Below are 15,464 nucleotides of genomic sequence, written 5' to 3' on the forward strand. Positions count from 1 at the left end.
AGGAATATCTGAAATTTAAATGTGAATGGGATGGATAAGTTTTTTTAAATTTTTTCTTTAACTTTAATTGAAAAGAGTGGTAATTCTGGTGTATATTATTTTGCTATTTTAGTTATAGAACGAAGGGAATAATGGTGAAAGTTATAAATTGAATTGTACAATTCTTAATGAGGCTTGAATTTTGTTTGTGGTTTATGCTCCATTTGTTGAAGATATAGATTTCGTTGTAGATGTGTTTTTATTATTTGGATATCTGAATTTTAACATAATGATTGGGGATATTTAAATGTGATATTGGAGCTTTTATTGGATAACTATTTAAGAGTAAAAGGGAAAAATGGTGGAAGAGTACTAAAATTGAATTGTACAGTGCTTAATGAGGTTTGAATTTTGTTTTAAGATGGTGGTTTATGTGACTAATATGATGATAGATGTGAAGTTAGTTGATATTTGGTGAAGGTTTATCTCTATAGATAAAGTTTTTTTTCATCTTTTTTTCATGCTACAATTTTTTTTAAGAATTGATTATTGCTTAAGAATTTTTGATAGATAATGTTACTAACTTTACTAATATTTTATATTAAGTTTGAGTTAAATATATGTTTCATCTTAACTCCGTTTGTTAAATATATGCATTTAAATTTGATTTAAATATGTTTTTTAAGTCTGATATCTTAGTATTAATTACTTTTCTTTTTGTTAGTATTTTAATCGGTTATGTTTTTGTTTTTTTTTGTAAGTGGGTTTTTTTTTCTCACATATTATATTAAATTTATTAATCCTTCACTCTTTATTTTGGGAGGGAAAGGGGGGGTTGGACTAATTTGAGTTGGGTTATTAATGTGTAATAATTATTGGGGAGGTTATATTTTGTTTAGATTACTGATACTGTATTGTAATTTTATTATTTTATTCTTAATTTTTTTAATGTAATCCTATATGTTATTCATGTTATAAAATCTTAAATAAAGTTTAAAAAAAAAGGGTGGTGGCTGCTAAGACCATCTCGGGGTGGAGGCGAGGTGTGGTTGTCAGAGTCTATTGCAGACATCTACTGCAGAGGTGAGTGTCGGCCGGTGGTGCGCTCCGTAGTTATGGGGTGCAGTGTGCGGCGGTTTGCAGAATCCAGAGGCGTGGGATGCATCGGTGGGGTGGCCTGGTCAGCGCCCATGTTGACCACTTTGTCATCGCTGGAAGCCTGGGGGGACCTCAGTGATGATGGCATCCACGTCAGTCTGGCCCAAGATGGCAGCATCGCGTGGGAGGGTGAGGCATGGCCAGCCTTCTTCGGCTTTGCTCGGTGCATCGGGGAAGTGACATCACTCCACTGGCTGTCGAGGAGGGTGACGTCATCATGGCCGACGGAAGTGATGTAATTCCATAGACCGGAAGTGATGTTGTTGTAGTTATCGGCGGGCAGCACTGGCGAGAGTGAGGGCTGGGCCGAGTGCATGGCGCGCAGACGGCGATCGTTGCCGGCGAGGCCGGAAGTTGGTTCGCCGGGGCTGGGGAGGCCGGAAGTGGCTGCGGGGGCAATGGTGCAGTGAAGTTTTCTGCCCCAGCTTGATCCAGGGCCACAGCAGCCGAATTTGCTGACCATGAAGCGGCCTGAGGGAGACTGGAATCGAAGATTTAGCTGGGTCTGATGGCTACAATAGCACATCATCGGCAAATAGACTGATTATTTTGTTCTTCTTGCCCATCTTTGAAGCCTTTTATATCTGTATCCCTTCTTATGATCTCTGCCAGTGGATCAATTCCTAAAATAAAAAAGTGCTGGGGACAGGGGGCATCTCTGTTTGCTCAATTTACTCAAGGGGAACACTGCCGACATTGTATTATTTGTGGTTTATGTTATAAAATTTTTATCCAATTTATAAATGTTCTGCCTGTACCAAAATTTTCCAGTGTTTTAAATAAAAAGGGCAACTCCAAATGGTTGAATTTTTTCTCTGCGTCTAAAGAGACTGTAATATTTGGTTTTGCATGTGTATTAGATTTAAAAAACTTCCTAGACAATTTGAGGAATGCTTTCTTTTAACAAATACTGCTTGATCTTTATGTATCAGTTTTGCCAAGTATAATCCTAACCTATTAGCCAATGCTTTCGCTAGTATCTTATAATCAGCATTTAACAGGGATATTGGTCTGTATGACAAAGTTTTTAGTGGGTCCCTATTCTTTTTGGTAACACAGTAATAATTGCAATTGAGAATCTTTCTGGGAATGTCTGTGTTTCCACTGCTTGCACCAGGACATATATTAATAGGGGAATTAATAATTCTTTGAATTGTTTATAAAATTCAGTTTGAAATCCATCTTCCCCCAGTGATTTATTGGCCTGTAGGGTTCCCAGGGCCTTTTCATTTTCTTTCCTTATGAAGGGAGTATCTACTTCTATCCTTTCTCTCTCTCTCTCTCTCTCTTCTAATTTTGGAAGTTTGACATTCAACAAAAATTCTTCTGCTTCATTCTCATCTCCTCATAATTATGATTTGTATAATTTTGTGTAATATTGTCTTAAAATGTTTTTATAGTATTTATCATTCTTGATGACTCCAGTTTTAATCTGCCAAGCTAAGACTGTGTGCCCATTCAACTAACTGATAGTATTGTTGTTTAGTTTTTAATGTTTTCTGTCCTCTATGTTTGTATTGTATTGTATCTTAGCTTTTTATTCTCCAGTAATCTGTATTCTTCTTGTAGTCCTGTTCTTCGATTTTTTTTTTTCTATTTCTTTAATATCTTTCTGCAAACTATTTACATTTGCCATATGTTCCCTCTTGATGTTCTTTGCATAGGATACAATTTATCCCCTTAAATATGCTTTCAGTGTGTCCCATATCAGAAAACCTATTAATAGAGAGCAAATTTGTTTCACAAAATCTTTATAAATTTGTGGAAGTCTGTTCTTTTAAGCAATGTAGAATTGAGATGCCATCTGTAAACATTCTCTTGCTTTTCCATTATTGCTGTAGTTAATATTAATGGAGAGTGGTCTGATAGAAGCCTCACTTGGTATTCTGTTTTTATCACTCTACTTTTTAACTGGCAGACATTAAAAATAAGTCAATCTTTGTGAGTCGTGCATCCTTGAGTAAAAAGAGTAGACTCTCTGTTGGGGATTCAGTTGCTTCCATACATCAATAAGACTTAGATCAGTGGTTCTGAACCTTTTTCTTTTCACTCACATACCACATTAAGTAATCCCTATGTTATCGGTGTTCTGTGATTATTAAGAGATTGCTTAAGGTGGTTTGTGAGTGGGAAGAGAAAGTTGAGAATCACAACTCTAGACCCAAGTGTTACTGAAATATTTTGCTTGAGAAAAATTGTCATTGGCCCATTTCCTTTGGACTTATGAAACCATGCACATAACAAGGTAGGATTAAAACAGTGGTTTTCAAATTATTACTTTCCACCCACATACCACCTTAAGCTATCCCTTACTAATCACAGAGCACCTATGGCATGGGGAATACTTAAAGTGGTATGTGAGTAGAAGGAAAACAGTTGAGAGCCACTGATTTAGATCTTTCATATATGAAAGTGTGATTTTTGCTGCTTTCACCCTCGTTATTCTTCTTGCCGATTTTTATATAGTATTGGGTCCAAGAAAAAAAATCAAAATCTCCTCCAGCCAATATATTTTGTCTTCTCTCTGCTGTTTTAAAGAAGATATATTTCATAAAGGCTTCATCGTCATAATTTGGGACATAAATATTATTAAATGTCCATGCTTCTCCATTAATTTTTAAAATGTACCATTACGTACCTTCTGGTTTGATCAGTAGAAGAATCTTTTATTAACACTAGTACATTTTTATTAATTAGAATCGCCAGACCTCTTGCCTTTGAACTAAAGGAAAACAATATTATTTGTCCCACCCTTCCTCTTTTTAATTTATCATGTTCCAATTTGGTAAGATGTGTTTCTCAAGGAACTGATTCTTAACTTCAGAAAGGAAAAACCAGAGGTGTACGATCAATGATGATTAGGGGATCAGAGGTGGAGAAGGTGAGCAAATTTAATTCTTGAGAGTCACTATCTTGGAGGACCATTCCTGGACCCAACACACTATTGTCATTGCGAAGAAAGTACGTCAATGTCTCTACTTCCTCAGAAGTTTGCAGAATTTTGGTATGACATTGAAAACCTTGCAAACTTCTACAGACCTGTAGTGGACACTATGCTGACTGGATGCATCACAGCCTGGCATCTGGGTACCAATACCCCTGAGTAAAAAGTACTAAAAAAGGTAGTACGTCACAAGCAAAACTTTAACCACCATTGAGGACCTCTACCTGGAACTCTGCCATTGAAGAGCAGCAGCAATCATGAAGGATTCACACCCTCTAGGACACACTCTATTCTCTCTAGTGCCATCAGTAAAAAGGTATAGGTGCCACAAGATTCGTATCACCAGGTTCAGGAACAGTTGTTTCTATGCCCCCATCAGCCTCCTAAACAATGAACTCAAATGCTCATTTAAGGACTCTTATTTTGCACATTATTTATTATTGAATATTTCTTTTCTAAAAATGCACTAGTATTAATAGAAGATTTTTCCACTGATCAAACCAGAAGGTACGTAATGGCAAATTGTAAAATTTATGGAGATGCATGGACATTTATGAATATTTATGGCCTGAATTATGATGATGAAGCCTTTATGAAATATATCTTAAAATCAGCAGAGAGAAGACAAGATATATTGGCTGGAGGAGATTTTGATTTTTTTTCTTGGACCCAATACTATATAAAATCGTCAAGAAGAATAACGAGGGTGAAAGCAGCAAAAATCACACTTTCATAGATGAAAGATCTAAATCAGTGTCTCTCAACTGTTTTCTTTCCACTCACATACCACTTTAAGTATTCCCTATGCCTTAGGTGCTCTGTGATTAGTCAGTTTGTTTGCATTTCTATCTTTGTTTGCGTTTCTCTCTTTTGTCTACATATCTTTTCTTGAGTACAGTTTTTTTGAACTACCAATAAGTAATAGTTCTACCTGGCCTGCAGGAACAAGAATCTCAGTTATTTATGATGTCATGTATAAATTCTGACAATAAATTTGAATTTTTTGCTCATTCCACACACACTACTCTCTGCATAAAGGAGTTCCCCATTAATGTTTCCTTTAAGCTATTCCCCATTCACCCTTAACCTATGTCCTCTAGTTCTTGTCTGACCCAACCTCAGTGGAAAAAGTCTGCTTGCGTTCACTCATTCTATACCTCTTATAATTTTGCGTACCTCTATCAAATTTCCCCTCAAGTCCTAACCTGTTTAACCTTTGTATCTCAGTTCCTCAAGTGTCAGGAACATCCCCGTAAAGCATCTCTGCATTTTATTATTTATATCTTTCCTGCAGTTAGGTGATCAAAAGTGCACATAATACTCCAATTTGGCCTTACCAAAGTCTTGTACAACTTCATAACATCCCAACTCCTGTACTTAATTCTTTGATTTGTGAAGACCAACATGCCAAATACTCTCTAGTAAAAGAATTTGAGATAAAGCAAGCATGCATTAAAAGGACTCCTGGTATGTTTATAATCAACTCTCTTTAAAACAAGTGTTCAAATTTTACAAAATGATGATTAAAACCATCCAGAAATTATATAAAATGTCCCATTGTACAAACTATCCCTGTGGATCAATTGAAGAGTCTATGATGAGAAACCATTTGTTTATTGATTACATGTGATTATATATGACACTTTCATAAATTGGCCTTGTACTTTGCAGACATATTTTACAGTTCTTATTCACAAATTATTGAGAGATTATCCAACAGAGTTCACTAATATTAACATGTTCTGATTTCAATGTTTTCTGTTGTAGGAAAAATTCAATCAAGTTCTGACTTCCAAACGTCAGTGGCTTTCTTCATGAAAAATTATGTTTTATTGGGCTGGAACATATTGAGGTTTAGTCCACAGTTCCAGATAACTGCAGTGCATAGTTCAGCTTTTCTCTGATTTGTTTTTTTTGTGCAGTATAACTCCGTTTATCTGAAATTGGATTCTCTGAAATCCTCATTTATCCAAATATTTTTTGTTCCACAAGTGACATCTCTTCACCTCTGAATTTGTTTGGATAAATGAGGATTTCCAAAACAAATCAAAAATCCTAATTTATTCAAAACTTTTTCAGAGCCAAATTGACCTCACAGGTTGGAAAAAAAAATTCACTCAACATGAAATTAGAATGATGATTGACCTCATTTCAGTTAACTCCGTCCATTCTCTCTTTCCATTTCTCCTTTACCTTCCCCTATTGACTTTTCTCTCCAACTCTCCCTTCAAATTGCGTGCCACTGTCTCCCAGCCATAAGCGGTCCAAAGAATCCTTTGTCCCAGCGTCATCAAGGAGAGAAGGCCTCACGGGCAGGAACGGGATCTCGGGCTCAGTAGCATTCCCTTCACTCAGCACAGGGAGCTGCCGATGCTGACTCTGAACCCTCCCCTTGGCCTACTACCACACACACACTCCAGTCTCCCTCGTGTTCATGTGCGATAGGCCTAAAGGAGAATTTGGAGTTGGGCTCAGGTGTTGGGTCAGGAGCTCCTGCCGACTCACCTTTGAGTGTTCCACCAGCCTGGGAAGCCTCCCTGGCATTATGGCAGTGGTGAGGATGTGTCGAGGATGGGATGTCTCAGTGATTGACAGCAGTTTTGCAGCCAGCATTTTTTTTTTGGTGAGAATTAAACATCATTTTAATGCTTTAAATACCTTCCCTTGTTGTTTAAACATTGATACAAATCATCTGCTGTTGGTACAGGGCTGTTCTTAATAAATGTCCAGTTATCCAAAAAAAAACATTTACCCAACATAGACCTGGTCGCGACCATTTCGGATAATCAGAGTTGTACTATATATGCATTATTGAAAAATGGAAGTAAAAGAAAAGCTAAAAGTTGATCAATGAAATACACTTTGTAGCTGGTCCTTCAGCTTTATTCCAGCTATTGCTGGTACACGTTAGGACACCTCTTACTGTTGGAAAAAGCTCATTGGTCTTATTTTGTTTTAATTTTCACTAGTATTAGGAACATTAAAGTGGATGTATATTTTTAATTTTACATTTTTATTGTAATTAAACAATTCTGTTTGAACTGTTTTAATATTTAATTATTAGAAAAACTTTGAAAATACTGTAAAAATTATCTTGACAATGGTGAATAATCAAAGGTCACAGTCTGCTCACAGTCTGCTCACAGTCTGCTCACAGTCTGCTCACAGTCTGCTCACAGTCTGCTCACAGTCTGCTCACAGTCTGCTCACAGTCTGCTCACAGTCTGCTCACAGTCTGCTCACAGTCTGCTCACAGTCTGCTCACAGTCTGCTCACAGTCTGCTCACAGTCTGCTCACAGTCTGCTCACAGTCTGCTCACAGTCTGCTCACAGTCTGCTCACAGTCTGCTTTACCTTGTGATGAGTCCAACAGAGCAATGAAAGATAACTGCATCAGTGGAAATAGGAAGGCAATTTGTGAATAATCAGGCTCAATGTTTAAAAAAATGATTTGAATAGTCTTAAGCAATCACAGCTATTTAAGGATTATTGTTATTATGTTTTCAGCTTATTTCATCAAGGATTTGATTTGGAATGAAAATATTTAAAAAAATGTATTAATAGTAAACAAATAAAATTCTATTTCTATAGAAAATGAGATATCCATGAAATGCCTCAAGAAAGAATTTGAATTTTAACATGTTGTCTCAAATTATTCCAGTAATGAATTAATCTTTATCAACACAATGAAGACATAATATGAAAGAACTATTTTGTAATTTGTTGATGTATTTTGTTACAGGAGAAACCACAAAGGAAAAAGGAGTATTTCAGTCTCATGAGCCAGGAAACCAATCAACAAGCACATGGAGTGGGACGATTGAGGTACACAATATAAAAGGATGATGATCCTTGGTTAACATTCTGTTTGCAATAGATGAGAGGGGATAACTAAAATCACTGTGCATGAATTGGGATGATAAGCACTTCGGGTGCTTTGATTACAGTACTAATATTTCCTTGGCTCTGTTGGAACACTGAGAACATTTATATGAAGGACAGTTATTTATATAAATGTCATGCACTATCTGCAAAGTAAAACTGAAACATGAATCATATATATTTGCTTTTATTTAATATTGCATTAATGGGACTCATTTAATATTTATGTGCACTTTCACTATGTTTCAGCAAGGTTGCTTATGAGACTAGTAATATTCAATTTCATATGACTGTGTGCTTTTAGCAGAAACTTTGATTATCCTTTCTCATGTCATACCAGTAATCTCATCTTTCATAAACTGTTGTACTTTTTCCATAATACATAATTTCTTTCCATTCCATCTCTACAATCATTACAGCTGTTTTTTTTTACATCTGCTCAAACTTGAGATTTCTTTATTGTCATGTAATAATACAGAAAATGTAATATTACGCAAAATTTTCTTCTGCCTCCTGTAAGACACGAAGAGTTTCCATTAGTATTGCTTGGTGCACTTTACAGTAAGAGAGAAAGAGTAGCAAAAGAGAGTCCCTTCAGAGACAGTGTGTCTGTGGATTCTTCTCCAACGCTCCCACTATCTTGGGCACAGATGCTAAGGTTTCAGGATTTTTAATTTAAAAACTCTGCCGACTTCTTAAGCAGGCCTTTTAAAGCCTGTACGAAGCCATATGAGGATCAGGTGGTTGGACTCTGAAGAACAGTGCTGTCCTTTTCCTGTGCACAGCAGCAGTTGCGATGTTATTATAGCAGCTCCAGCAGTGCCACCAGTTTTATTTAATGGATGCATTTCAATTAAACAATTTAAATTTATCCTTAAATACTTGACCAGAAAATGAATTCAGTAGTATATTGTAAAATACACATCATTAAAAGTGAAATCTTTCACTGGGCAGGATGGGAATCACACTTCATTACCATGCATAAAATAATTCTCACAGTTGGGTAATGTTTTAAAATAATTTTTTGATATATTGAAAAGTTGAAAATTACTTTTTCCATCCATCTTGTGTTGGTAACTCAATTTAAATTATTGCACGTGACTTGTGAAAAAAAAAGACCGTTAGCCTGCTTATTTAAGACATAGTAGTAAACTTCTGGGCAGATTTTAAAAATTGAAATAAAAATTTTTCAATTTGTACAGACAAAAAAAAATCTTGATTACTGTTTAGAACCTACCAACGATCAAGAATTGGATGGAACCACAAATAAATACCTTTTCGCATAGATGATTTAATCGTTAGGGCCTACATTTTTAATTTTTATTACTTTAATGTTAATGCCACACGGTAGAAGGCCCTTTCTCTCCATGAACCCAAGCTGCCTAATTAACCTACCAACCCTGTACATTTTTGAGGATGGGAGGAAACTGGAGCACCGAGGTAAAACCCATGCAGATCACAGAAAATGTACAAATTCCTTTCAGGCAGTGCCGGATTTGAGCACTGGTCACTGCACTAATCGTTTTACTGAACGTGCCATCCACTTGGCACTTGGAACAATTTTAAAACAAGCACAATAGATTATGGAAACATAAATCACAGGTTGCAGTTTCAATAATAATTATTAAATAACATCCATGAAGTAGAAATGGAAGGACAATGAAAAAAAATTAAATTTGCACCCACGTGCCATTACTCTAGAAATAAAGGAGATTTCCATATGAACATTTTAATTTCCATGGCTTTAAAGAGATTTTATTACATTGGTCTGAAGTGGTCTTAATGACCTATTGTCTTTTGAGTTAAAAGGGACAAATCATTGGGTTAATTAGTAGTTGTTTAGCGTTGTCTCCACTCCATCCTCAACATTCATTGGAGCGATTTCATCTCCAACATCGAAGTACTCGAGATGGCAGAGGCCAACAGCATCGAATCCACGCTGCTGAAGATCAAACTGCACTGGGTAGGTCACGTCTCCAGAATGGAGGACCGTCGCCTTCCCAAGATCGTGTTATATGGTGAGCTCTCCACTGGCCACTGAGACAGAGGTGCACCAAAGAAGAGGTACAAGGACTGCCTAAAGAAAGCTCTTGGTGCCTGCCACATTGACCACCGCCAGTGGGCTGATATCGCCTCAAACCGTGCATCTTGGCACCTCACAGTTCGGCAGGCAGCAACCTACTTTAAAGAAGACCGCAGAGCCCACCTCACTGACAAAAGACAAAGGAGGAAAAACCCAACACCCAACCCCAACCAACCAATTTTCCCTTGCAACCGTGTCTGCCTGTCCCGCATCGGACTTGTCAGCCACAAACGAGCCTGCAGCTGACGTGGACATTACCCCTTCATAAATCTTCGTCCGCAAAGCCAAGCCAAAGAGAAGAGACTAGAGCAAACAAAGAGCTGCAGCAGAAACTTAGTGGGTCAAGCAGATGGGTAAAAATTATAAATCAACATTTTGGGTGAAGACAGTTTATCAAGACAAAAGTAAAAAGGGGGTGATATTTCATATATGAGGAGGGGTGAGGGGTTGAGGTGATAGGTTATTGGTCAGAATGTGGAAGAGGTAGAGAGACAGGTAGAAGGAGACATCTGGAAAGGGGAGGAGTTAGAGAGGAAAATAAGGAGTAGGGAAAGAAGAGATGGAAACAGTGAAACCAGAAAGAAAAATTGATGTTCATGCCTTTAGATTTGAGGTAGTCCGAGAGGAATATGATATTGTTCCTCAAGTATACATTTGGTCTTGCCCTGACAATGGATGAGGCTGAGGATAAATGTATCTGTAGTAATGGTTGGCTTCAGGAAGTCCAAGCTTAGACTCACAAACAGCACAGGTGTTTGGCAAACCAATTGCAAAACCTGTATTTGGTTTCACCGATGTAGAAGAGACCACACTGAGTACACCGAATGCAGTAGATTAGGTTAGACAATGTGCATGTAAAGCTCTGCCTCACCTGGAATGTCTGTTTGTGGCCATGGAATTGGGAGATGTAGAGTCAAGTTTTCCACTTTGTGAGATTACATTAGGAAGTGTCCAAGGGGTAGAATGATGAGTCTGGAGGGAAGAGCAGACCAGAGAGTCTCGGAGAGACATCCCTGCATAAAGCAGATAAAGATGTGGAGGGGAAGATGTAGTAGGTGGTAGGATCATGGTGATTTTAGCAGCAATCAGAGGAAAAATACAATAACCAAGATTTGAAGATAGAGCAAAGTGGATGGTCTGAATGGCTTAATTCTGTTCCAAAGTCTTGTGGTTTTAATGCATGGCTTTTTAAATGTTTTTTTGATGTGGGTGTCACTGACAAGACCAGCATTCATTGCCTTTTCTTAAATGTTCCTAAAGTGCATAGCTCATTCAGCTATCTTAGAGCATTTTAGATGAATATTTACTGGTAAAGATGTCCCATTTCATATAGTACATTAATGAGTCAGAAGGGGTTTCACGTTGCATCCAATCCAACGTTACAGTTACCGTAAATATTAGAGTATAATGCCAAAAATTTTGTACTGAAATTAGAGCTTAAAGTAGGGGGGTTGCATTATACACGGGAGTAAAATTTTTTTAAAAAATTCTGCCAGGTTTAGCCATGTAGTCGGCTGTAATACATTCTATACAACTTGAAGACACAACCATTAGAAGCTCTGTGGGCAGCATGATATTTGCTGGTTCATTTTGAACCACTCAATATCAGCAGCCGACTAGGTTTGGGGGGGAGGAGGGAGGACATATGGCAGCGCGAATCAGTGGGGAGAGAAGGCAGCGTGACTCGGGGGGGCGAGGGGGGAGAGACGGTAGCGGGACTCGGGTGGGAGAGGGGGGTGAGATGGCAGCGGGACTCAGGTGGAAGATGGGGAGAGATGCTAGCATGACTCAAGGGGGAGAGACAGCAGTGCGACTCGGGCGGGAGAGGGGGAGAGATGGCAGCATGACTAGGTTGAGGGGGAGGAGGGGGGAGAGATGGCAGCGTGACTCGAGTGGGCGAGGGAGAGAGACAGCAGCGTGACTCGGGTGGGCGAGGGGGAGAGACAGCAGCGTGTCTCGGGCGGGAAAGGGGGGGAGTGACGTCAGCACGACTCATGCAGGGTGGGGGGAGACGGCAGCATGACTAGGTTTGGGGGAGAGATGGCAGCGCAACTCAGGTGGGCGATGGGGAGAGACAGCAGTGCAACTCAAGCAGGAGATGGGGGGGAGAGATGCCAGCGTGACTCAGATGGGAGAGGGGGGAGAGAGATGCCAGCACAATTCGGGTGGGTGAGGGGAGGGGGGTCGTATAATGGGTAAAATTTTTCCCCCTCAAAAATGGGGGGATGGGGTTGCATTTTACATGAAACATATTATACATGACTTCCAGGCCAAACATTTTGGCAGTTTCCGCAAAGCAGGACGTCAAGCGCTGAAGAGCTGGCTCTGAATGGGCAACTAAAGCGGCATCATCTGCAAAGAGTAGTTCACGGACAAGTTTCTCTTGTGTCTTGGTGTGAGCTTGCAGGCGCCTCAGATTGAAGAGACTGCCATCCGTGCGGTACCGGATGTAAACAGCGTCTTCATTGTTGGGGTCTTTCATGGCTTGGTTCAGCATCATGCTGAAGAAGATTGAAAAGAGGGTTGGTGCCAGAACACAGCCTTGCTTCACGCCATTGTTAATGGAGAAGGGTTCAGAGAGCTCATTGCTGTATCTGACCCGACCTTGTTGGTTTTCGTGCAGTTGGATAATCATGTTGAGGAACTTTGGGGGACATCCGATGCGCTCTAGTATTTGCCAAAGCCCTTTCCTGCTCACGGTGTCGAAGGCTTTGGTGAGGTCAACAAAGGTGATGTAGAGTCCTTTGTTTTGTTCTCTGCACTTTTCTTGGAGCTGTCTGAGGGCAAAGACCATGTCAGTGGTTCCTCTGTTTGCGCGAAAGCCGCACTGTGATTCTGGGAGAATATTCTCAGCGACACTAGGTATTATTCTATTTAGTAGAATCCTAGCGAAGATTTTGCCTGCAATGGAGAGCAACGTGATTCCCCTGTAGTTTGAGCAGTCTGATTTCTCGCCTTTGTTTTTGTACTGAAAGAAAACTGAAGAAAACTGAGGTCCTCCATCAGCCAGCTCCCCACCATGACTACCAGCCCCCCCACATCTCCATCGGGCACACAAAACTCAAAACGGTCAACCAGTTTACCTATCTCGGCTGCTCCATTTCATCAGATGCAAGGATCGACAATGAGATAGACAACAGACTCGCCAAGGCAAATAGCGCCTTTGGAAGACTACACAAAAGAGTCTGGAAAAACAACCAACTGAAAAACCTCACAAAGATAAGCGTATACAGAGCCGTTGTCATACCCACACTCCTGTTCGGCTCCGAATCATGGGTCCTCTACCGGCACCACCTACGGCTCCTAGAACGCTTCCACCAGCGTTGTCTCCGCTCCATCCTCAACATCCATTGGAGCGCTCACACCCCTAACGTCGAGGTACTCGAGATGGCAGAGGTCGACAGCATCGAGTCCACGCTGCTGAAGATCCAGCTGCGCTGGATGGGTCACGTCTCCAGAATGGAGGACCATCGCCTTCCCAAGATCGTATTATATGGCGAGCTCTCCACTGGCCACCGTGACAGAGGTGCACCAAAGAAAAGGCACAAGGACTGCCTAAAGAAATCTCTTGGTGCCTGCCACATTGACCACCGCCAGTGGGCTGATAACGCCTCAAACCGTGCATCTTGGCGCCTCACAGTTTGGCGGGCAGCAGCCTCCTTTAAAGAAGACCGCAGAGCCCACCTCACTGACAAAAGGCAAAGGAGGAAAAACCCAACACCCAACCCCAACCAACCAATTTTCCCTTGCAACCGCTGCAATCGTGTCTGCCTGTCCCGCATCGGACTGGTCAGCCACAAACGAGCCTGCAGCTGACGTGGACTTTTTTACCCCCTCCATAAATCTTCGTCCGCGAAGCCAAGCCAAAGAAAAAATTATACATGAATATTTACGGTAACTAAATTTAAATTCATAGTTGTCCCTGTGATTTGAACTTGTGATTGTGATCAAGTAATCATGGGTGTCCCCTATCTCTCGTATTATTCATACAGCGTATTAGTATTGAACCTCTGGCGGTGATTATAAGATGAGATCCAGATATTAAGGGTTTCAAAGTTGGACAGGAAGAACATAAGATTAGTTTATTTTCTGATGATATGCTATTATAAATGTCTGACCCAGCTGGATCGTGAATAAGATTACAAGCAATATTAGAAAAGTATGGAAGAATATTGAGATTATAAAATAAATATGGACAAAAGCGGGATAATGCCATTGCTAAATTTTGATTAAGAAAGAAAACAAAAAGGTAGTAGATTTAATTGGAAGAAGGATGAAATTAAATACTTAGAAATATTGACAAATAATAATTTACAGAATTTATACAAGCTTAATTATACCCCCTTATTAGAAAAAAATTGGAAAAAGATTGACAGAAATGGAAAGATCTGTTGATTACATTAATAGGAAGGGTAAATTGTATAAAAATTAAGGTAATGCCAAGACTACCGTTTAGCAGGACCCTAGCACGTCTTGGTGGATAGCTCAAGTAACAGGACTACTTCAGGCCACCTTGTTGAATGGTCTACGATAATGAGCAGGTATAGGGCATCCCATGATACCAGTAGTGGGCCAACAATGTCTACGTGTATGGCTGAACCTTCGCCGTGGTGGTTCGAAAGTGTGGAGAGGGGCCTTAACGTGTGTTTGGATCTTAGCGGACTGACATTGTGTGCAAGTCCTTGCCCATAGGCAAGTCCCTGCCCATAGGACTTTCAGAGATCTTGCCAGAAGAATTGGTCAGCTACCGTTCTGACTGGTCCTAATGGAGGGGTGTGCCAGATAGTGGACCATGTCGAAAATTTGTCTTTTCCAAATGGCCTGGATGATTGGGTGCGGCTATGTAACACAAAAGAATAATTTCACCTGGGCCAATTAGGACATCCTTCAGTTGCAGGCCGGTTACTGCAATTCTATAAGTAGGAATGTCGGGATCCGCTTGTGCTTTTGTCAGGGCCATGTAGTTAATGTCTAGGGTAGGGGCATGTATGGCGGAAATGGCAGGTTGGGACAATGCATCAGCCACCACATTGGATTTTCCCCATCATGTGACTAATGTCGGTGAAGAATTCTGAAATATAAGAAAGGTGTCACTGTTGCCTGGCTGACCATGGATTTGAAACTTTGCTCAAAGTAAAGATAAGTGCTTTATGGTCAGTGAAGATCTGGAATTTCCTGCCCTCTAAGAAATATTGCAAATGCCTGGTCCAGAGTCAACATTTCGTAGATGAAAGCACTGTATTTCAGTTCTGGCGACTGAAGGTGCTTGCTAAAAAAGACTAGTGGTTGCCATTGTCTACACCAGCTGCTCAAGCACACTCCCGATCACTGTATTGGAGGCATCCACTGTGAGGGTTGTTGGGTTGTCAGGCCTAGGATGCACCAGTAGCATTGCATTGACCAGAGCACCCTTAGCAG

The 15,464-nt window shown here is 40.0% G+C and overlaps 1 protein-coding gene across 10 annotated transcripts in view; it reads left to right on the plus strand.

Moving 5' to 3' along the window:
• umad1 (UBAP1-MVB12-associated (UMA) domain containing 1) overlaps positions 1–15,464 on the plus strand; it is an 87,875-nt gene that overhangs the window by 61,708 nt on the left and 10,703 nt on the right. For all 10 annotated transcript variants that reach the window (XM_069913724.1, XM_069913721.1, XM_069913727.1 and 7 more), the window contains one exon: positions 7,824–7,906. In XM_069913724.1, coding sequence (XP_069769825.1) covers positions 7,824–7,906 — 83 coding nt within the window. The remainder of the gene's footprint in view (positions 1–7,823; positions 7,907–15,464) is intronic.

Source organism: Narcine bancroftii, chromosome 1 (genome assembly GCF_036971445.1).
Source record: "Narcine bancroftii isolate sNarBan1 chromosome 1, sNarBan1.hap1, whole genome shotgun sequence".
NCBI lineage: Eukaryota > Metazoa > Chordata > Chondrichthyes > Torpediniformes > Narcinidae > Narcine > Narcine bancroftii.